Below are 24,559 nucleotides of genomic sequence, written 5' to 3'. Positions count from 1 at the left end.
AGAACACTCACCGCTAGCTGGTTGCTCTTGCACCATACAATATTCTTCCGTCTCTTCTTCATAAATAGTTAATTTCAATCAATCAAAAAAGAAAATTAATTTGAGCGACTTTCAACACTAAAGTAGCCCGTTAAGGGTTTATGTTACGCCTTAGACCTTAAAATCATATTTATATTTGATTATTTATTGAGGGTAAATATATTTTTGTATGAAATGCTTGTTCAAAGGATTCTATTATATTTATTGAAGAACCAGTTTTTTCTTTCTTCTTTTCATGTACAAAATGGTTGCGTCCAGACCCAATTGCCAAATCGCCTTTTTTGCGGATTTGTGCAAAACGGTATACAACATTTCAGCCACTCGATTCATTCTTAAATAAAATAAAAAAATCTTCATTACCTACACGGGAAAGACTGTTCCACCCTGATCTATATACTAACGGAATAGCTGATATCCATTCCTTCTATACGGAGAAGCCTTCGACGAATTCAAGACACACCAGCGTCACTAGGCATGGGCAGCAATACCAAATAAGTAACGTGTGCGCATGTGCACAAGTTTTGAATTGTCTATCTGTCAATTGCAGCAAAAAAAAATGTTCCACTGTCAATTCGCGAAGGTAAACGTTTAAGATATAAAAGGATAGAAGAAACATAATTGACGTGTATAATGGTGCGTTATACATATTCTAAGAAAGCTTCGATTAAAACAAATCTTTTTTCTCGTAAGTAATTTTATAAAATTGACAATTACTTTCTTCCAGTAAATCAATTTGACACCTCTTATACTATCTGCAGTTAAAAGACGCGTTGTTTTGACGTATGCGCAAATACTACAATATTAGTCGATGTGCTCATAACCAAAGGCACTATGGTCACTTCAAAACCCAGGCAACCCATGAAGTGGAATATACGTAAATTAATCGTCTAAATTAGGTCTATAGGTATAGCAAATGTCTATCACCCACCTTAAAAGCTATCTAAACGATATATATCCGTTATTGATCTACAAATATCTACTTATTTCTTGACGCATACAAAATATATAATTGCTCTAGTAGACATCTACCAAAGATTAATCAACATCGTTGAAAATGCGTTTAGAAAAATAAAAAGACACCTCATGCAACCTAACATTTTTCATACATACTTCATGTGTTATATCAAAATTGCAACTTGATAAAACTGTTAATTTCACCCATACTCTGATTTTTTATTTTCTTCCTCTTTGGCTGGCGACCATACATTATAATTTTTTACCACTGTGTAAATTATGATGTATTACCAGGTACCATATGAAGTATAATATACTTATAGTGGACATACAAATTAGGACATAAATATGGAAAACTTACATTATCTATGGTATGCATAATAAAAATATCTTGTGAAAATCTTTTTTATGTCTATATTTTTAGTACATATATCATAGAAGTCTAGGTAACCTGTATAGAAATCTAAACTATTCAAAAGCGTTAAATTGATAGTTTATATTCAGATTAATAGTTTACATTCAGCTTTCACAGACTTATAAAAATGTAGTTACACTAAAAAATTGAGCACATCGAAATGAAATATCTTTAAATAACATTCATAGAATTCATGCACTTTTAGTATATAAGGTTATACTAAAATTGAGTTTAGTATCTTAAAAGTCAATCGGTATGCATTTATTATACACTTTTAAATAAAAAGATGGTTTTATAACGTACTGTTACAATTTTATAAATGACTTAATTTTACAATCACACGATTTTTTTTTTAAAGAATAAGTTTACAACAAGATGCAATAAGTATCTTTAGCACCGATCGAGAAGTACCGGAGCGGCCTTCATAAGTCCGAAAAATATTTGTCACTTCATAGGGTATGGTAGCATCATGGTTAGGGTTCTTTCTTCCTACCCGTAAGTCCCGGGTTCAAATCCCGAGAATTACAAACAAATTTTTCTGTGTCAAAAACAGCAAGATTTGTCTGCATAGCTGTAGTGAACAAGTTCTCAAACAGACCCTGCTCAAAAAGTGTTATGAATTTAATTTTGTAGTGAATCTATTGTAGATATCTGCGATATATATATATATACTACATAGTATATATAGTACGTAGATATACTACGAATATTATATATTTTAATTTAAAAAAAAAAATTAAATTCATAACATTTTTTTAGCATAGTCTGTTTGAGAACGTGTTCAGTGCAGCTATGGATACAAATCCTGCTGTTTTTGACACAGAAAAATTATATATAGACGTAGAATATATATATTACGTACCATGTCCGAACATCTAGCCTTTGAGTGTATCTAAAATAGAGTTCATAGATATCTATATATATCTAACATATGTTCAATAAACATTTATGTACGATTAATTTACGAATGTTCCACGTTCAGCGATGCCTGGGAACTGCACGCCATTTTGTTGAGTATCAGCTTCTATTTAGAATATAGATCAGTGCTGTTGCACAACACAGGAGTATTATCAAAATTTTGTTTCTTTTTCAAAATGGTGGTTATTTTGATTTAATTTAACGTTTTTGTCATTAAAATTGCCTATGTAAATATTAAGTGCAGAAGGAGCTTGCAATATTTTGCATTAATCCTGTGTACCTCACAGCAGAATGTATGAAAGCGTTTTCTATTTTCAATTGAATTTAATAAAAATTGTGAAAGTTATGTTGTACACCACTTTTAAAATGCTGTTTAGAGAAAATCCCGTTTATGGTTTTTAAAACTGATTTATTTCTGTATAAAATTATAAATTGTTTGTTCTAAATCATTTTGTGTCATATTTCTATGACAGTAAACTAACAACAGAACTCAAAATAAAACCGATATTTTCAGTCCTCAAGGTGATTCAATCTCTTAAGGTGATATGAAAGAGTCACCCTATATATATCAGAGAAGTGAAAGTATTCTCCGAATTGGGTGTACCGATTCGTTTAAAATGTTACCACGAGAATATGGAGGCCCTGAAGTAGGCTCTGAAACTCATGAAATTTCATTTTTCGTGAAAATGTTATTTATTTATCATGGACTAAAGCCAACATGGCGTGGTCCGTGCAGGTTTTCGATGTTTTACGCTTCTTGGAGGCTTAGAATCGAAAATGAAGAATTTCAGGACCTAGCTCGAACAATTTAGAGTACAGTAGAAGTGGAATATTAGAGAGTTAAATGGGAAAATATAGAAAATACATTCCCCAACCGTTGTAAGGGAATGCTGCTTTGTCCTGTGGCCAACACGTGTTTTTAGAGCAAAAATTTAGTTACAGCTAAACATCAGGGATGGCGACGTTGGTCCCTTGGAATATAAACAGTAATGAATTCACGGAATTTCGATAGTTTTATATCGAACACTTTATCATTATTTAACTGACATGACATATGGAACGCTTCAGTTCGTATAATTCTCAAAGTAGACTGTTAAAGACTTCAACATAAATATAAATGTCGGTAACGGGGCACGCCAGCTTGTTTCCACTTGAGTATTCAAAATGGTGTTTCCACCGAAGAAGGTATAGATGAATTTCAATTTATCGACCTCGTTTAAATTTGTCAGCGCCTTTCATGTCATCTTAAGAGGAATTCGGATTTACTAGCTCTATAAATAGGTGTTCAGTAGACATTTCCTCCTCATAGAAAAATAATGCAAATAACGTGGAATTTTTGTGACTTGTTCATAAGTTCGTTGCGAAGCATTTTGTAAATGGTCACTATAAGGTAATGGTATCCAAAAATTTGCCGATTGTTTTTCTGATGGTCAGTCAAATGTTCGGTTGTCCGTGGTTGCCACGATCTGAGAAATCCTATTGATGTGAGAAGAATGAAAAATTTGTTTTCTTATAATCAGAAAGATTGTGGCTATCGTCCCTACCGAAGTAAATATTTACTTCTTTTAAAAAAAATAGCAGCTGAAAAGAATGCTTTCAGTTTTTTTATTTTCATCGGCCAAAAAAGGTCGAAATTTTGAGTCTATTAATGTAATTGAGGTAGGGGCGACAAAGGATTTATTTATGAATCGAATGAGCTGAATTAGAAGTCTATTTCTATCTGTTACCATGATATCGTGGGAAACAACATGGAATGTGTAGTTTTAAGAAAAGCGCCTTTAAAGTTATCGATTGTATTTTTACTCCAATAACGATCAGATTTGTATACCTCTGGTAAGTCAGTAATTTCTGACCCATGTAAAAGTCCTTATTTTTCAACAATTTCTTCTCTGAGTTTTACATCATTCAAATACATTTTGAATTCACTCTTTCATATTATTCATTTTTTGTAATTTTCGCCTTGTACCTGCTCAGCTTTAAATCTTCAGAACTTTTAGAATGTCCAACATTTTTAAAAATTCCGCCACGTTCTTATTTGTGAAAAATCGTAGAAAAGTATTAAGTACAAAAAAAAGTACAACTTTTTCGACCGTTTACTAGCGCATACCTCCTTAACATTATTGTCGGACATTTCCATGACTAATAAACCTTTCGATTTCAGGAAAAAAAGTTAAATAAAACGGAAAGACTGAGATTTCGCGAGGAAGCGGAAATGCTAAAAGGACTGCAACATCCTAATATTGTACGATTTTATGATTACTGGGAAGTTACGCTTACACGCAGAAAGTATATCGTTCTAGTCACCGAACTCATGACCTCTGGTACTTTAAAAACGTACGTATTAATCTTCAGTATAGTATATGGATTTCATCTTTTCCTAATAATTTTCTCTACGTGACTAGTTAATTAACCGTCAAATATTTTTGAATTTACTTAATTGTAAATTTAACGGTCTGTGTATGAGTGGCATACCTTGAAAAGGCTGAAAAAATGTATTTTTTTATTATTCTGTGTAACGTCCATAAAGCAGGTAGATCAGTGAATGCTTTTGAATGGAAATAATTATATTTTGAACTGTTGAAACATATTCTTTTATTTGAAAAATTTAGTTGCCGCTAAATAGGGCTGATCTTAACGTATTGAAAATCATGACTCGAAGGGATTTTTTTCAATTTTACTTCGATCTCTTTATGAACATTCTACTAAAATGGCATATGGAGTGCTTCATTTCGTATAATTCTCAATTTAGGGTGTAACAGACGTCAACATAAATATTAATGTTGGTAATGTGGGATGCCAGCTTATGTTACTACTCAAGTATCCGAAATGGCATTACCAACGAAAAGAGTATAGTTGAATAATTAATGTAATCCTGCTTTATGGGCATGATAGAAAATATTCAGAAAGGAGCAGTATTTTCCCACGCTACAATGGATATCCCCTTTTACTGGATATTATCGTCACATCTGATGGCAATATACAATATTTTGAACAGCGAACCTCATTTTATTACAAAAAAAATGGGTTATCTTATAAGTAACGCGTTTTTTTTTCAAAAATAAGAAAAAATACTACTTAATGGATGACTTAATCTATACTTAATCTATTCTTCTAGTCATCTGTGCTTAACCCTTTTGTTACCTTGGACGAGATATCTCGCAACCCAATACTGGCCGATTAACGCTTTTGACGAGATATCTCGCGACCCGATACTGGCCGANATTAATTAAAATTCCAAATCTCAATTAATTCGACCAACTCAGTCGTAACAATACTATAATGGTCTGAATCTAGTCCGAGCTTTTGCACGGACTAAAGTCAGCCTTCAAAGGTCCGAGCCTCACGATTCCTGAGACGAGTTTTAATTTGAATTTAATTTTCGAAAGATTTGAGAGTCATGAGAGAGCGAGGAGATCGGTTCAGGAGCGAACAGCTGAGTGCGTCAATATTTTGAGATTCGCGAGGCCTGCCGATCTAATTCGGTTTGAGCGATTTTTTCTAACGTCAGGTGTTCCGGAGTCCAACATTTTCGTACGAATGTGGCGATTTAATTTTCTGGCAATATTCTTTAATTTTCGGACCGCTATAATTAAATTAGGTGCAATGCTAATCTAATTAAAGGCGCTTCCGTTATTTATCACTCGAATTCCAGGAAAGGAAAGGATGAGAAATTTACTCTCGGTATTGTTACCGAAAACCTGAGAATATCTTACTCCACCCAGGCATTACCCCTCGGATACTCAAACGCTCCGAGCGGGCCACTGTCGCGGGAAGAGACCCGAACGTGGACCGCGGCGCGCGAGGTTGCCACCTAACTCGCGCCCTCGAGTTCTATCGTTACAAATGATTTGACTGGTTCAAATGCTTCATCGTGAATCATCTCCCACTTATACTTCGTTCCCTTTTTTAACGAGTTCAGAACGGTTCTCGCCTCATGCGCGTGTCTATTGGTGAATTTAGTATAGAAGTTTACTAATCCTAAAAATCCTCTTAGCAGTTTATGATTCTTCGATTTTGGAAATTCTTGAATAGCTTGCAACTTATCTTCTTGCGGTTTTACTCCTTCGGGCGTGAGTACATGTCCGAGGAAATTTACTTCTTCCTTGAAGAAATGGCATTTCTTAAAATTCATAGTCATTTCGTAATGGACCATTCGCTTAAATAACTCTTCCAAATGCCTCATATGCTCTCAGAAGTCTTTCGAGAGGTACAAGAGATCGTCGACAAAATGTACAACATGGTCCCCCAGACCACGGAGTAACATTTCTAATTCCCAAATCAAACTTCTGTTACGTCAAAATGGTAACAATAATTAGATCCGAATACAGATCAACTTACCTGTACTACGGATCAATCCCCCTTTTTGGCCAGGAACTCAATCGTAGAGGCAAGGACTGGGGTGCACAGAGGGTCAAGGACGGAACTAAACAAGACTAGGGGCATTAACGGTTAACAAAATTGTATAACTATGTAACAACCTTAAAGATAGATTTTGAATAAAACTAGGGCGTGTTCCTTAGGATATATGTGGGTCAAGTGTCTACAATTTCAATCGGAACAATATGTGAACACGAAAATACAATTACAAGCATACACTATACAGTGAAATTTGCAAGGATTTGGGTGTTGAAATTACTATCTAGTTTGACAAAATTAAAATCTAGGCTACTTCACGTCTCGTTAAATGTCATGTTAGCCCAAAATTCGAAAGCACCAATTCAAATTTAGAGGTACGACTTCGATATAAAACAATGATCAATTAAATGGCATAGGACTTAATAAGAATTCATAGGAAACCAAGATTTAAAAATACAAATTTAATGTTAATTAGGAATTAATCTATTCAAATTAAATTTCAGTACAGTATTATAAGATGCAAATTTGGAACCGAGCTTAAAATTAGGAAACAATCAATTACAATAGTAGCATTCAGTGAAGTATTTAAAAATCGAAGGTTAACAGCAAATTCAACTTCAGACGACATTCAATTTACACAATGAAATTTTACAACGATTCGCAGAAACAAATACCACCGAACTCTCAATCCCCTTATATGAATGAACGTATCAAATGTGAAATTAAATTCAGAGTTACAAATTCAACATTATGTGAGACTCGATTAAATCGGATAAGATAGTCTAAAAAAATTCGTAAAAAATGCACAAATTAAGATCGCTAAAATATCTCAATTGATCCAGAACAGTTTCCGACATAACTCTCAAAAATCAAAGTCCAGACAATGAATTTCACATAGAAAGCAGTACAATAAATTTGGACACAATGAATTTTAATTACAAAATAATACTCGATGAACCAATAGAGATTAAATCTTAAGGAAATGAAGATGATTCTCAATTAATTCGAGGAAACACAATGATATTCACAAATAGTACAATTAAACAGCAGTTAACACAGTATAACATTTCGCATATTACACAAGCATTCGCAAATTACCGAACAGACTCTACATATAATCATATTTTAATTAAGTAACAGATTTAGCAAAGCTTACAATAATCAGAAATTAAAAAACAATATCAACTTCTTAGTGTATTCCATCCACTCGGAATAATGTTAATAGGATTTACAACTAATAAAATGTTAACAGACAAACAAACTGAGTCACGTCGAATCAAAATGATATTTGACAAGGTTGACAATGAATAAAATTTTATGAGCAATCAACAGCAAATACAATTTAATCCATTTAGAATAAAGTATTTTCACTCAAGAAATAGAATTCACAGATAATAAAATTTGATAGACAAGATAACATCAGATAGGTTAACTCATTCCAAATAGTGTTCGATAAAATTCGCAGACAATAAAATTTCGGTAACAAATGACTAATTAATATTTAAATAGGCGCAATTCACATAAAGTAAAACATAATTCAATAAAATTTACGACCAATTAAATTTCAAATTTCTTTTAGCGTTTCACAAGTAATTATATATAGCAAACATTAGGTATAGAATTTTATCCATTTAACGCTTTATTCATTTATCAGGAAACTCGATAGAGTTTCGCACCAAGTACATTTAAAAGCATAGGCGATCGGCACTGGATACTTAACGCTAAATTTCGGCACTTCAGTTTGATAAATATTTATTTCTCGAATAACAGAACTTATCATGGATTAATATTTGACATAAAGAAAGTACATTCCGTTTTGTAGAGCCTGTAATTTTTTCAGATTTTTTAGAGCTATCAACTATAGGCTACGCCAATTTGAAAACATTCAAGGTCACGTTTCACTCTCTCGAAGTGTTCATCATCGTTTTCTACCCGCATTCCTATCCTTGCACCCGCATTCCTCGCAAGTTTCCTTGAGTTACCGTAAGTGGCGCCATGGTGTTCTCAGAGTCCGGCACGTCGTCGCGTAGAGGATGAAGAATCAATCAGCATTGCGCTTAACCTCGTGGTCACTTATGTTGCAGTTCTGATTGGTTCCCACCCTCGCCGCGACGACGCACCGCGTTCTGTGTGGCACACAACGCGCTCATTGATAAAGAACCGTTCCCTCTTCAATACAACGAACGGTTTTATAAAAACATCGGTGACATTTTGTTGAGTTACGTGAAAAATAAATGATTTTCAGATTCTTGACATCATTGTCAGATGACATGACATTTTTTTAGGTTAGACGTTGATGATGACATTTTTAGGATAAATATTTCGTTGAAGATATTTTCATCAAACTTTCAAGACAAATCGTTTCAAATTTTCAAGATCAATATCACTATTAAAACCGTTAAATTAGGGTTAGTTTAGTTTTCTTTCAATTGACACTTTTAGTTTCGTATTTTCGTGATATCGTCGTTTCATACTTTTTACGTCAATCGACACATTTTTCGATTTCTGATTTCTAGTATCGATCTTTCCAAACTGATACCTTACTTGTACTGATGTTAAATTAGATTATTTACATTCATAACTTCATATTAATACTGGTATCATCTTTTCATAATTTGATTCATAGTTTTAACATCGATTGATACATTTTTAGATTACTGATTTCTGGTGTCGATCTTTCCAGACTGATACTTTGCTTGCACAGATCTAAAATTAGATTATTTACAGTTTATTTATAACTTTCGATTAATTTGTGCCAAATACATCCATCCAATTGAAACAGTATATTTTGCAAAGTCATATCCATGACGAGTCATATCTAGTGGCGATTAATCGCACAAAAACAATGAAATCAATTACTTTTACCAAATACATGCATAGGGTGTTATATACGAAACCTCAAAACACCTTCGGTGTACACAAATTTAGCCAAATCCATTTATCTTTATCCAAATAATTGCAAAAATAGCGCAAATTGCTCCCTTCCCATGAAATGCTCAAATCATCTATTTTTGCCAAATATAGTAGAACATTCATTCCATTAAAGTCTCAACTAAAATCTTTTTGCCAAATCTCGCAGTACATTTGGTTTCACGTATGTTGTGTGTACAAGATTTTCTGCTTCCTCAAACCGATGACAAATATTAAAAACTATATCGAAACAAATAAAAAAATTAGGAACTAAATTTGTAAACAATATTTTATTTGGCGAGCACCAAAATGATCATATGCTAGGAGTATACGCCGGGTGCTCGCCAAATAAAATATTGTTTTCAAATTTAGTTTCTAATTTTTTTATTTGTTTCGATATAGTTTTTAATATTTGTCTTCGGTTTGAGGAAGCAGAAAATCTTGTACATACAACATACGTGAAACCAAATGTACTGCGAGATTTGGCAAAAAGATTTTAGTTGAGACTTTAATGGAATGAATGTTCTACTATATTTGGCAAAAATAGATGATTTGAGCTTTTCATGGGAAGGGAGCAATTTGCGCTATTTTTGCAATTATTTGAATAAAGATAAATGGATTTGGCTAAATTTGTGTACACCGAAAGTGTTTTGAGGTTTCGTATATAAATAACACCCTATGCATGTATTTGGTAAAAGTAATTGATTTCTTTGTTTTTGTGCGATTAATCGCTACTAGATATGACACGTCATGGATATGACTTTGCAAAATATACTGTTTCAATTGGATGGATGTATTTGGCGCAAGTTTTTTTTACATCGACGGTGTTTTTGCAGCGTTTCTATTACTGGTTAATGACTTTTATCGGAATAATATACTTTCAAATTCAAAATCGAACTTTCAACTAATTTAATTCCCGAAATGTTAATGAATCCGTGAGGCTAAGGTTTGGGAAATAAATAAATATGAGAAGCGAAAAATCCAAGAATATAAATTCAACAGATGTACGGATGTGTGGAGTCTAACCTTAGGTTTCCGAACGGGATCTGCGGTTCCAAAGTTCGGTGCTTTACTCCTTGTGTAGGTACCTTTAACGATAAATGGGGTTCTTCGTAACCCTTAAGTGCACTTTAACGAAAACTGAATGCTATTCCTCGCTTGTACTTTTATTCCTTCTATTCTTTTCCTTTACTTGAATTCTCGGTGAAACTCTTTCAAAATTTTAAAGTGTACTGAGCGCCCGATCGAGCTCCAGGTTTTTCAGGGCCTCCTGGACTAGGAGTAGGGGGTTAGAGTCCCTCCAAGGTGGGGTTCATGTTTTGCTGCGTCTTCGGATTCCTGGAGCTCGGCAGCGACTCCAGGGTTTTGAGCGCGGGGACTTTCTGCTATCACGCGCTATCACGGAGGTCGAGGGCCCCGCGCCCTCGACCTCCGTGAGCCCGCGCGTATACCTGGAATGCCAGCTCTGCACCTTACTTCTATCCGGTGCAGGGCTCGCTTCCTCTGAACGCGGTTTTACACTATTAAAATTTTAATTAGCTACTAAAATAAGTCGAAACGTAACACATGTACTACTAGTTTTTAATCAAAAAGGTATTACGCTAATAAACAATTGTCCTTATGTAGAAACGCCGTATATTTTCGTGAGTCCGGATGGAAAGGGATCTGCCAGAAACTACTGGTCAGATCGAAGCTCGATACTACCTCCATGCCGGTGCACTTTTGAAATATTTCCTTCGTCATCTGCATGTATTCATGATCAGCGATGAGGAATTTATTTAATTTTTCTGCATCTTGGCACAGTCGTACCGACCTGTCTTTTTTTATCACGGTCCCCATAGGATTTATATATGAGCTATTTGAACGTTAAATAATATTTAATTCAAGCATGCGTTGTATTTCTCGATCAACGCTTTCCCGATATCCCATTGGGACTGGATAAGTTTTTTGTCGGAATGGCTCGTGTTCTTTTAATTCTAGCCGATGTTGGTAGATCTGAATTCGCCCCGGTTGTTTGTCGATGATTGCTCAAAATCGATGTATGTGGTTAAAACACTTTTTCTTCTGGTCCTCGTTGAGTCCGTTGCACTCGTCGATGTTGGTTTGTATTTCCTCCGGGCTGACCCATGAATCATCCGATTCTTGAACTAGCTGAATAGCGCGAGATTTGCTGTCGGCTGCTTGTCCGATTTCGCCGGTGTACGATTCCTCCGTCGAGTCCGTGGCTACGCAGCTGTTGGAAACTGGTGCAAGTTTGGTTTCATTATTTCTATCTCTCAATGTGATTATCCGCGTTCCAAAATGTACGGTTCCCTGCTACCGATCGAGGCTGTCTACTCCCAGGATGCAATTTTTTATTAATTTTGGACCGACTAGATATCCAACGTGGACCCTTCGTTAGGAAATTTGTGTTTACGCATAAATATGTTTTGTAAGCATCACCGGTTTTCATTCCGGTGGTCCTGATAATTTGCGTCCTTCTGACTGGCAGGGTAAGACAACTCCCCAATTTTTCTTCATACTTTTTATAAAATTGCTCCGACATACACGTGACCTCGCAACCGATGTCGATAAGGGCTTCTACAGAGATTTCTTTTATCTTGATCTCCATTGAGGAATATTGAACGATTTCTGTGTTTTGCTATGGTTTTTCCTTTTCTTCCAACAGTTCTTCGCGTATGTCGCGAAGTAAAATATTACAGTTTAATTCCATGGTGTTACTTTTTTCTTGTAGGCTGGGTATCGACAGAAATTTGTATGTTTCGGACTCATGGTGAACTCCTTTCATTACTTCGTTTGTGCGTTGCGTCGGTGGTTTGGACTCCGAAACTTGTGTTTTTTCTACCGATGCAACGCTTATTAATTTCCCGACCGCTGCCAGGGTTGATTTTCTTCCCCCCACCGATTCTTTCGGGCTTCTTTGCGTCCGTTGCCTGCGTGTGGTGTGTTGATTTGTGGTATTCGCGATTCTCCGTGAAGCGCTTCCTGTCATTGTCATCTTGCACGCGCTTCTTCCTTGCGGTAACTCATCGCCGGGGCGTGCTTTTCTTTTGCGGATATCTGCATCGGTCGTCGCGGCATCTCCCTCTCCCGATATCCGCGCGACCGCGCGGCGTGTTGATCCTCCCGGCAAGGATATTCGTACCTCGGTTCCGATTTTTGTTCTCTGTTATTATAAGTAGTAGGCGCGGTTTTTAACTACCACTCGTACGTATTTGCGTGGCGTTTACCGATCCAGCTTGGTCGAATGCTTCTATAACTCGAGGAAATCCGACAGAGTCTTAATTCTTCGCGAAATACACGCGTGGTGCATCATCTCGGAGTAGTGTCGCGAGAGCTGTTTTGTAACCTCGGCGACGCTGAGGTTCGCGGAGAGGTCGCGCGCGTTCCCAAATAATCGCATCGCATACTCGGTTCGTGTTAGTCTTCGCCGCTCGTCGTACCATCCGTATTCCAGTAACCTTCGGATCCAGTATTGAGCGTCGTCTTCCAGAATTATTTTAAAGAAGATCCTTTTGAAGTCTTGCATATTGTCTACCTCCTCACTCATGAAGTACCACCAATCGCGTGGTACACCTTTTAAGCTTTGACCTATTATCGTCTTTGTCACGAAGTCCCTCACGCTTATCGTATTACAATATTCTTCTAAATCTTTTATACATTTAACTGGCCTATTGATTTTTGATGCTGTAAACGCTGGCGCTTCGAATTTTATCGGATATCCGTGCCAATATCCGGTTCGGTTAGCGGGTTCTATGTTGATAGAAGTTTCGTCCGTCTGCCCTTGCGTTTCTTCTATTTTCGGAATTTTATCGCGATTCGATTTCGTTACGGCCCTAACCTCTATCATGTTTGTCCCTAACCGTTCCACTACTTCAAGGACGTGGTTGAACGCTGAGTAGTCGGCCATGACCTTGTCAATAACCTCGTGTAGCTTCTGCGTTTGAAGTTGTAATTGTCGCGCGTGTAACGCTTCGAAAAGCTCTTGATATTTCCTATAGTCGTTTGCATATTTATCCTGGAGTTCTTTTAGTCTCCCGTCGCAACTCCTAAGATCCTCGTTTTGCGACTTAAGTCTTCTTTCCACGTGGCCCGTGATTACTTCTAACGAACTAACACGCTCTAACGGATCTCTAATTCTTCCTGAGCTTTCGAGATTTCGCTCGGCTGTTTGAATTTCTTGTTCTAAATTTTGTGTTCGAAGAGCAGTACTGACCACGAGACCCGTGTCGACAGTTATCGCATATGTATTATCGATCGGCAAATCGCTGAGCCTAATATCTTCATCTCGGCCGGTTGCTACTTTCTCGCAGATTTTAATTTTTAATTTATATTTTTATTTGCTTAACGTATTAGGGGTGACCGCTCCAATCTCAAACTCTACCAGCCCCACGTTGGGCGCCAATTGTAATGGTCTGAATTTACTCCGTGCGTCTGCAACGGAATAAAATTATCCTTCGAGGGTTCGAGCCTCATAATTCCTGAGAGTTTTAGTTGTAATGAAATTTTCAAAAGATTTTGAGGCTGGCGAGAGAGTATAGAAATAGTTACGCGATCGAACAGCTGAGCTAGTCAATGTTTGTTATTCGGGAGGCCTGCTGACCGAATCTAGTTTGAGCGAGTTTTTCTTTCCACCAGGTGTTCCGAACGAATTTGGTGATTTAAGTTTCTTGGGATCTTCTTTGATTTTCTGACCGCTTTAATTAAATTAGGTGCAATCCAAATCTGATTAAAGGTGCTTCCGTTACTTATGGTTCGAATTCCAGGAAAGGAAATGATGGGAATTGACTCTCATTATGAACGCCTTATTCCATTGGTGGTGCGCTCTATTTATTCATTATAGAGTCAAGTGGATTTGGATTCATGGATAGTAGGTTTTGTGGGTACTTTTTAGGTGAGATGAACTTTGTATGGGTGTTAGTCCTGACGTCACGCCGAAGTTTCGTTCCCGCCCGCGTTTTTCAGCTCGCGTTCAGAATAATATTTCGGGGCCGGGGGCTCGCCGATGACGACGGAGTCCAGTCTGAGTTTATTTTATTTAAACACAAAATGAAAATTCTAATCCTAGCAGGGTTGGATGATCAGCCTTGATCTGCAAGAATCTGGAAGTTCTTCTGCAACGGACTGTTCCTGATTATAGGGGCCGCCGACTAACGATTACCGCGAATCTATGGCTCTTACCGGAACTGTGCTCTACGGAGATTAGTGCGACTTATATTAAATTATCCAGTCGCGACGATTGACTAGTTTATGATTTATCGGAGGTTATGGCGATCGGAGTCTGCTGCGATGCAGGGCCGAGAGGAACTTGAGAGCAGTGCGTTGAAGGATGGAGCGACGAGGATGGGGAATGGCGGCTTTGCCAGGGCCCGCTAGTATTAGGTCCTAAAAATAATCAGATCAAACTCATGCGTTCGCTTCGGGATGTTGGGTCCTAGCCCGAGTCGTGGGCGGCAATGCCTGGTCCTCAGAGGATATGGACGAATCTTGACACGAACGTCTAGTGGCCTTATGCTGTGTCGTCCCGAAATTCGCGATTCGATCCCGATGTTGAGTCGAGAAGTTAATTTTGTGACGAAGATCAAAATTAATGCGTGCGCGATCCCTGCTCGAATCCACGAGAGACTTTTTCGATACCACGCGGTTCCACTTCCAGAATCCAAGAGAACTGTCTTCGTCGCCTCGCGTTCGCGGTCCGCAATTCCCTCTCTTTCGGCCTCCCTTCTTTTTAACAAATGTCGCTGCGCATTCCTGGTGAGCCGCGGACATAGTAGTCGAGCTACAGAGACACACGTTGATACTTTGACCCGTTACACTGTACGGTGAATTAGAAGAAATTTGCATGCATCAACCTGATTGTTTTAACGACGGTACTGGTCGTATCTGCAAGCTAATCAAAAGCCTTTATGGCCTAAAACAAGCACCAAAAAATTAGAATGAAAAATTCTCAAAATATTTGAAGTCACTTGAACTTTATAGCACGGACGATGACCCTTGTATTTACTACAATGAAAAGAGGAGCACAATTATCGCCTTATTTGTCGATAATCGTCTTGTTCCGGGCAAGAATGAAGAAGAATTGATTGAAATACTAAAACAACTGAACTGAAAGTTCGAAATTACTCTTAACACTACATACCTAGGCTATCTGTCATACCTTGGTATGAAAATTCAAGTAACCCCGGAATGGGGAAATGGAATTTTTGTATACCAGATGAAATACACGGAGGAGATCCTGCAGCTCTTTAAGTTTGATTCGTCAAATCTATTGTCTGTTCCTATGGAACGTGAAGTTATGGCAGCAGAGGCAAACCGCTTAAACGACAAGTCGTTGGAAATGCCTGAACACTATTGTGAAGCCATAGGAAGTCTACCACATTTGACTAGAATAGCATGTCCTAATATTAACTTTGCTGTAAATTATTAAAGCCGGTTTAGTAGTAAACCGACAACTAGATATTGGAAAATGGTTAAACGTGTTTCAATATCTAAAGGGGACTACTCATTTTGGAATTCTCGTTAACGGAGACACGACACTTATGGCTTACATGGACTCTGACTATGAAGGAGATACCCTCACAGGTGTCACGTGCTGCGAGGCACGAACGCGCGTGCGCGTCGCCTTGATTTTTTTATTTGCTTTTCTCTTCTTTTCTACTTTTAATTCGTAAGTGTACGAAGTAAGTATTTTCCCTAGGCATTTTGCTCACGTACCGCTATCGTACAATTCACACCGCGTGCTATAGCTGTACGCGACTTAGCGTACTATAACTTAGCGTCTTTTCAGAGACACTGTCATTTTACCACGAGTAGGGTAACAGGCTCAAGATTGGAATATTCGGGTGACAGTGTGGAAACGCTGAAATGCCGTTTCAGCGTTTCCTATGGTGACCACCTCCACTGAGGTAAAAACTGGAAGGGGCCGCCCTACCATTTTGCGAATTAGGCGAAAAAGTACAGGAGCAGTGAGTGGAGAATTAATTCGACAAAGATCGTCCAACGCATCGTACTAGAACAATTATATCTCCGAGAACCTTCCCTACTCGCAAACCCGTACAAGATTTTATATCCGAGAGCGCGGAGAATTTTCTTAATCGAACAAATAAATAATCCAAAATAATAAAGACTTAAGGAGTAAAACTTAGTGTTCTGGACCATCCCCAATCAAGAACTATGAACAATTCTGAATACGGCAGGTGTTAGAAAGGTGCACTTTAGTGCTTCGCGGTGCGACATCTCCGCATGATTTTCGTGCTTGCCGCCCAAAGTGACACCGAATCAAACTTTTCGCTGGGTCGTGACACAGAACACTCGACTAGTGGAATTTTTATAATTCGAGGTGTCCCTGTTGTCTGGCATGTTAAAAAACAACACCTTGTCGCAACCTCAACCGCCGAAGCTGAATATCGAGCAGCTGTCTCTTCAATCGATGACATTTCCTGGATGCGACGCATTGGAAACGAATTTGGGTCCCCGTGTATAAGTGAACCAACTACTCTATATGTTAATAATCAGTCAGCTGCTCGCATGCTGCAGAACACTCACGAAAGAATAATTACGGAAGGCAAAAAACACATCGATATTCCGCGAAAGTTCATTCAAGAACATGTGACGGGCCATCCCGTCACCCTTACTTGAATAGCGCGCCACCGCGCCGACGCCGAAGAGCCGCGGAGACCGCTGACCACCCCGCGGGAGCCACTTCCCGTCCCGAGCTCTCATGAGAGGAGACCAGGGTGTGCGCGCTCCAAATAACCCGAGAAGGAAACCTGAGAAGACGACACGAGAGGAATCTCGTGACCGGCCTCGAACCGAGCCCCGAGGGCCACGATCAGCATCCACCCCAGCACTGAAACTGCTAGCCGGACGGTCCGACGGCTCGACCCTCACCACGTGGACGCCACGATTTTCTGTTCACGTCATTCATAATGCTTATATTGCTTACATAATGTTTATTGCAACAAATTTTAATGAAATAATCTAGTTTGTAAACATATTTGTATATCCACTATGTAAATCAGTTGATCTTGTATATTACTTAAATTATTTTGTTATCTTTGTAGTTACCGAGAATAAAATAACCAAGAAAACTATGTGTTGCGTGCACAGTTAGGCACATGTAGCGTAGCAATCTGTTCTGAGTGTTAAATGTTTGATGGGAATGTATTAAACGGTGAACCTGCATATCACTACAAACCAGGAATGAGAGATAGTCTGATGTCTATTTTGATCGAATTTTAATAATAGATTAGATAAGTTTTCTTAAAGGGAGGGAAGGAAACAAGAAATACAGCGTTACATATTGGACACACATATTTTTGTATGAGCTGGATAGTTTCATTAAAATCTATTAGAATAATTTTATACGAATATAAAATGTTGCTGGCTAAACTAATATAGGTGGGAGATTATGGGAAAGGTAGTGAAAGAAATATTAGAAATACATTTATGAAATAATACACAACGTGTAATTAATTAAATATCACATTAATTAATTAAGTTACGTAAATGTAATTTACGGTCCCACTGCGACCGGGGGGAACGGCAGGGGGGAGATGACGGGGGGCGTCATTTCCCCCCCTGCCGTTCCACCCTACCTAAGGCTATACACCTAAGTATATTCCATTGTCAGATATGGTTTTACAGACACTTAGAACCGATTTGAAGGATGTTATCCTATTCGTTATCGATGAAGCTTCCATGATTTCGAATCTTACACTAATGTATATATATCTTTGGTTGAGTGACATATTTGACACAACTGATTCTGATAATGGTTGGTTCGGTGGAAAGCACATTCTTCTTTTCGGAGATTTACTTCAACTTCCTCCTATATATGAAAAACCAACATTTATGTCTGTATCGAAGGCCAAACTGAACAAATACCACCCCCAAAAAACATTGCCAAGTACAGGATCGCGACGGATAGCCTTGACAAAAGTCACTATCGCTGTCCTACACTAAGTTTCTGCAAACAATTACTGGAACATGTCACAATACCAAGTACGTACATCACTTAGATCTTTGAGGATCGTAATTAAACCACCAGTACAAGCATTTATTTGTAATCTAATCGTCACTTATTAATATGTTAAACGCTAAGTAATTCCTTACCGAAGACTACTTGGCGGGTCCATACCCAAAATTTTACAACACCTACAATGGCTGCACCAACACATTTAACATTACGGAGCGGCATGATGTGGTATCTACGAATATATCCGAGTTTGGGACTTTTACTTTCGCTACTCATCGTAACCGAAGCTGCTCCATCTCACTGCTTATGTCCTTCGATTCATAAACGCGTGTCGCAAGGTTCTCTTAAAACTTGGACGTCAGCAGGGGAAAGCGAGGGAGGGGAAGCCCAGATGCAGCCGGGCTTCCACACCCAGACGCCGCTCCTTCGCGCGCTTGCCGCAATAGAGCGTGCCACAAGGACCGAGGGTTGTCCGGGAGAAGGACCGAAGAAGACGACCACCTGCCACGCTCTCTCGCTACCGACCATGACCCTGACCGCGGCCGGCAGCGAGAGGTCCGTCCCTATCTCGCCGACCAAGACTCGGCGCCCCGCGTCCCAGGTGGGGCACTCCTCCAATGTGTGCTACGTCGAGTCCTCGTCAGCCCTGCACCACTGGCAGCGCACCGTCGCTTCCCGACCTATTAGGTGCAGGGATTCCCCAAAGTATCGATGCCCGGTGAATACCTACACCAGTCATTAGAGGCGGTTCCCTTCGCCGTGACCCCGCCAGCTTGCCCGCGTTCCCGTCAACACTCTTCAACAAGCCACCAGGCCTGGGCCCGGTGTACCTCCACCGCCCTCTGAAATGGCCAGGAAACCGTCCTATTCCTCAGACGGAGACGACGGGCCGACTCCTAGCCCGCCGCGTTCATCCTCGCCCTGGGACCTCCAGGCACAACCCCGGCGAGGGTGATGAGAAGGTCTTCAACCCTAGAGTACGCCACGGGCTGAAGGTGTTCACGCACAGTCATCCGACTGGATCGATCAAAAGAGAGACGTCACCGAATTTGACAACTGATAAGCCAGGTATAGGGCCTTTTGCAAGCTCGTATCATGTTTATTTTCATTTTTACCTTTATTTCATTGCCCTCATTTCCGGTCAAACAAAGCATTAACCAGCATCGCGAATTCCATGCCTATCTTTGGGTAACCAGATAGAATCAGACTTTCTAACTTTCTTGAACCGTTGAGTCCGAAATCTCTACATCACGAAATGGATTAGATTCACGCGTAATCCGCATTTTAAGTAGCGCAGAATCTCAGCGTCAACTTCCCACGTTCAGCGTCCTACCACCGCGACGCAAAAATAAAACAAACCCAGAAAAATTAGACTAAACACTTTGACAGTTCCACATGGCTTAATTTTAGTAAGCCTTGACCGACAGACACAAATACACCTGCCCTGTTGACACATTGAATAATTGCCATTTATTGAGCCCGGTCTTAGGTCCTTACTCCCTGCAAATCCTACCAGAAGAGGATCTAGCCGCTCCGATTATCTCCTCATTAAAACGATAAATCCGTTACGCAGGAATTCGAGATAAAATCACCCAAGTTATACCCGAGTTTCCCTGGCCTCGCTCCCCCTCAGCCGCCACATAACACGTACATCCCATGCACTTGCGAAACCGCGAATAACACTCCCGAACTGATGAGTAAGCTAACTGAGAGTTGCGACAATCCCGGTATTCGCACCTTTTTTATACGCGGGCGCCAATTGTGCCGAACCCGTTGTTGTAGCCTCAAATACTTCCTATTTGCGCAAACCATGATTAAGAAATCTGGTATCGGTATTTCCGGGGTGCAAGTCGACGACCGATGATATTGAGCAAGACTCTTTGCTAATGACCAAGCAACATGCCCATATTTGATGATGGCCTAGAAAGGCAAGCCGACGACCCCGCTAATATTCGCGAAGTAAGGGCCGGGCGGCGTAACCATATACGACCAGGGCCGCGAAACTGCAGACGTAGGGAAATCAACCTTTTCGATTACAGCCAGGTAAATCGACAGTCCTAATCGAAAGCTGAAATGAGCAAGTTGGTCTCAGGGAAAGATTCACGCGCACCTCTTTATAATAAACGTATTAGCTTAACTCACAATTCCGAGTATTAATTATTCTTTGGCAACCACAACCCTCTCGGCTCGCCCCGACGCGGTTCCATCGCGCACCCGCGAGTCAACAATACCGTCTTCGTTCGCATCGCTCCCGAACGTGGTATAAGGCTTATAAAGTGTATGTATTTGCATGACCTTTAAAGCCACACACCTCGAACTAATCAGTGACTACAACTCCGCTGTTCTTTTTGCGACGTACAGTAGATTTGTTGCGTGCCGATGTCTTCCCCAAACTATGTACCTGATAAACAGCGCAACCATTCACGGGGCAGATAAACAGCTTTCTCCTTCCTATTGCACTATAATAGCTGCTAATTTTTAAAATCAACAGTCGCATCGACAGAATTGAGTGGCAATTCATAGCGGTCACCAGTCCATATTTTCGTCCGTCGTATCAACTGTGACAACTACCAAGCGCTAACCCTCGGCCATTTTCTAATCGGTACCCCCTTAAGCTCGATTCCCAAAGCAAGTATCCTACAACTCTTCGAAAATCGCCTATCGCGCTAGCAAGTAGTCCAACCGACCATCGATGTGTATAGGAAATTGTGAGTGAGCGATAATGTACATACCCTACAACAAATACCGCAATGGCACGTGGCTCAACGTCTCATGAAAGTGTTGGACAATACTTTTATTGTCAAACGCTTTAGTTCCTCCTTGTCAGTGGGAACTTGAGCATATTTCTGCCTATCATCCGGGACATGACGGTTTGTTGCGCCCAGTTTCTGTTGTTACGTGGCGGCCGAATGGCTAGCAAGGCCGGGGGAATTTTGCAGATTCCTCGGAGCAATATACTGTTTGTAGAGATATTAACTCGTATGCACGCGCAACCAATTTATTATTTGAAAGATATGGAGAGGATAACCCGAGCGGCTAGGTCAACCTCTTTGGTGGGATCGATAGATTTTTTGATCCTCAAAGGGTGTTGGAAAGTTGCAATGAGGCCACAGGAGAATTTTAAGGTTTCGTGAGAATCAAGTCATTGTGTTGTATTGAATGAGACAGTTCTATTTATGATATGAGGGGTACAATGTCTATGGGGGTAAGGTGTGCAAACATGTGCTGCGCTAAGCAGATCGTCGCGAGTCGAGACAAGGACGTTGTAGGTCGCGCGCTAGCGCCTCGCGGAAGTGTAATCGAGATACGTCCGCGTATCAATTGCGGAATGCTGACGCGGGATTCTTTGCTTGCAAGGTGCGCTTTGCCTTACTCAGCAAGGGCGGCTAATGAGTGGCGATTCATACTTGAAGAGTTAGAATTTGAAAGTTGTTACCGGAAGGTAGATACCGAATTCTATTGCGGGTTAGTAATTTGGAATAGGGTTCGAAATAGAGTGATAAAAGAGTAAAAGAGTGGAAGAGTGGAACTCCTCGAAGAGGACCTGTACCTTGGCTTCGCAGAGGCCTTTACTTCCGGTGACGTCTCTCCTCCGTCCTGTCGGTTGCGATGAACTGCACGTGAACGTCTTCAAACCGGGGCGTGCCCTAGGGTTGATGCTTCCTAAGATTCTCCCGCTGGTCCGGAATTCGCAGCGCCGTCGTTCTTCTCACTGTTGGCTCGTGGATGTCGGAGTACCGAAACGCACAACTGTTACTACGGTAGGGTCAGTTCTTCAGAGAGCTCCAGCTCCTGAGACTGCTCTGTACGCTGTCTTATCGAGTATAAACTCGTAAATTTCTCTTTAGAATAAATATATCCGGGGCGGGCGGTTGTAGCGGAACTACATTCCATCACATTAAAATCCGCGCTGCGCAAGAGTGCAGTTTCGCATTAGCCGACGCGTCACGCGATACACGTAAAGAACCATGTCGAATGGATGATCGAGCACGTCCATTAGGTTTATCGCGCATTCTCCTTCCAGAACTCACCTATTCCGATTGTCGACTCCCGAGGTTCGCGAATCGACTAACATTGAACTGAATTGAGATCGGACCACGAGTTGTGCCGAATTTTGGATTAAGTACATGAGATCCGTGCTGATTTCGATCATCCTGGTATTGGTGGACTCACTGCCCAGGAATCCACCTCGTGAGAACTCCGGCTCTGGTTCTGTCCGCTCCTTGCGGAGTTCCTTCACGCCAGTCGCCGACTCCGATGATTTATACCCTCGATTATTGAGCGAATGCCGCCATTACCTACCGTCTCCAACCTCTAGAGTGTTCAACCCCGTTAAAAGGAGTACCGTTCGTCACGACCAGCGAAATGTTCGACTCGGAGTTACTTCGGGCAGCGAGCACGAAAATCACGCGGGGGTATCGCACCGGAGAAGCACTAAAGTGCACCTGCCGTATTCAGAATTGTTCGTAGTTCTTGATTGGGGAGGGTCCAGAACACTAAGTTTTACTCCTTAAGTCTTTATTATTTCGGATTATGTATTTGTTCGATTAAGAAAATTCTCCGCGCTCCCGGATAGAAAATTTTGTACGGGTTTGCGAGTAGGAAAGATTCTCTCGGAGATATAATTGCTCTGGTACGATAGGTTGGACGACCTTTTTCGAATTGGATTCTCCACTTCTTCGCCTAATTCGCGAAATGATAGGGCGGCCCCTTCCAGTTTTTACCTTTGTAGAGGTGGTCACCATGGGAAACGCTGAAACGATATTTCAGCGTTTCCACGCTGTCACCCGAATACTCCAATCTTGAGCCATGTTACCCTACTGGGGGTAAAATAACAGTGTCTCTGAAAAGACGCTAAGTCGCGTACTACGATAGCGCGCGGTGTGAATTTTACGATATCGGTAGGCGAGAAAAATGCCTAGAGGAGATATCTAGTTCATACGTTTATGAATTGAGAATAGGAAAAAAAGAGAAAAGTAAAAAATAAAAAAAAATCAAGTGACTCGCACGCGTTCGTGCCTCGCAGCACGTGACTCGTTGTTTTTTCCGGCCATCCCTTTCCTGACCTTCAGATTGTCCGCTAATCAAAATTTCGATCAGCCACATACTGCACAAAACTGAACAACACAAGATAAAAAACATAAGACTTTTAGTAATACATGTTTAAGTGATTCAAAATATGAGTTTAGTTGGATTTAATATATTTTCCTCCGGAACATATATTAATACATAAGATTTATTTTATCGTCATAGAAAATAAATCTATTGACGGACGCCATCAGAATTCGTAACAGGACCATCTGAAATAAAAAGCCAAACATTGCCTTAAAAGTAATGCGAATGTTTATCATATTATCTGTTTTTAATGAAAAAAAAAAAACTTTTTGGAGATTTTTTTACGCACGTTTACACGATATGTTCCAGGGAAACATTTGTGATTTTGCGTTAAAACGAGTGTTGAAATTTGCTAAATTGTTTTTTTTTCCTCTTTAAAAATAGATAATGCGATAACCATATATGTATATGTATTTTAAAAAAATGTTTTATTTTTGATTTCACATTATCTTGTTACGAATCCTGTCGATGTCCGTCAAGAGATATAATTTCTATAGTGATATAATGAATATAATTATATATTTTTGGGGAAAATGTATTAACTCAATATAGAGTTATTCTTTTACTTAATTAAACATGTACTGCTAAATTACTTAGAGCGTTTTTACCTTATATTCTTTAGTTTTTTTATCGATTTATGAGAAGAACTTATTTGTCGAGCGTTTTGACGGGAGGGTGCCCTTAAACACCAAAACTTGTTTGAAATGTATTTGTATTGTAATCATGTAATGAAGCGTACGTTACGCAAAATAAAAATATAATTATATATTATATGCAAAGAAGAATGTATGTAAAATATTAGTGAAATATTCATTTCATATCAGCAATTGATTCTTTCCACATATATACGAGATTCTAAAGATATTGTATGATCA

At 39.6% G+C, this 24,559-nt stretch overlaps 1 protein-coding gene across 5 annotated transcripts in view; it reads left to right on the top strand.

The window, feature by feature from the left end:
- Positions 1-24,559, top strand: part of LOC105697780 — a 232,841-nt gene that overhangs the window by 55,168 nt on the left and 153,114 nt on the right. For all 5 annotated transcript variants that reach the window (XM_023431828.1, XM_023431830.1, XM_023431829.1 and 2 more), the window contains one exon: positions 4,488-4,660. In XM_023431828.1, the coding sequence (XP_023287596.1) occupies positions 4,488-4,660 (173 nt within the window). The remainder of the gene's footprint in view (positions 1-4,487; positions 4,661-24,559) is intronic.

Source organism: Orussus abietinus, unplaced genomic scaffold (genome assembly GCF_000612105.2).
Source record: "Orussus abietinus isolate OABI.00-Male unplaced genomic scaffold, Oabi_2.0 scaffold126, whole genome shotgun sequence".
Classification (NCBI taxonomy): Eukaryota; Metazoa; Arthropoda; class Insecta; order Hymenoptera; family Orussidae; genus Orussus; species Orussus abietinus.
This window is presented reverse-complemented; position numbering and strand designations above follow the sequence as displayed.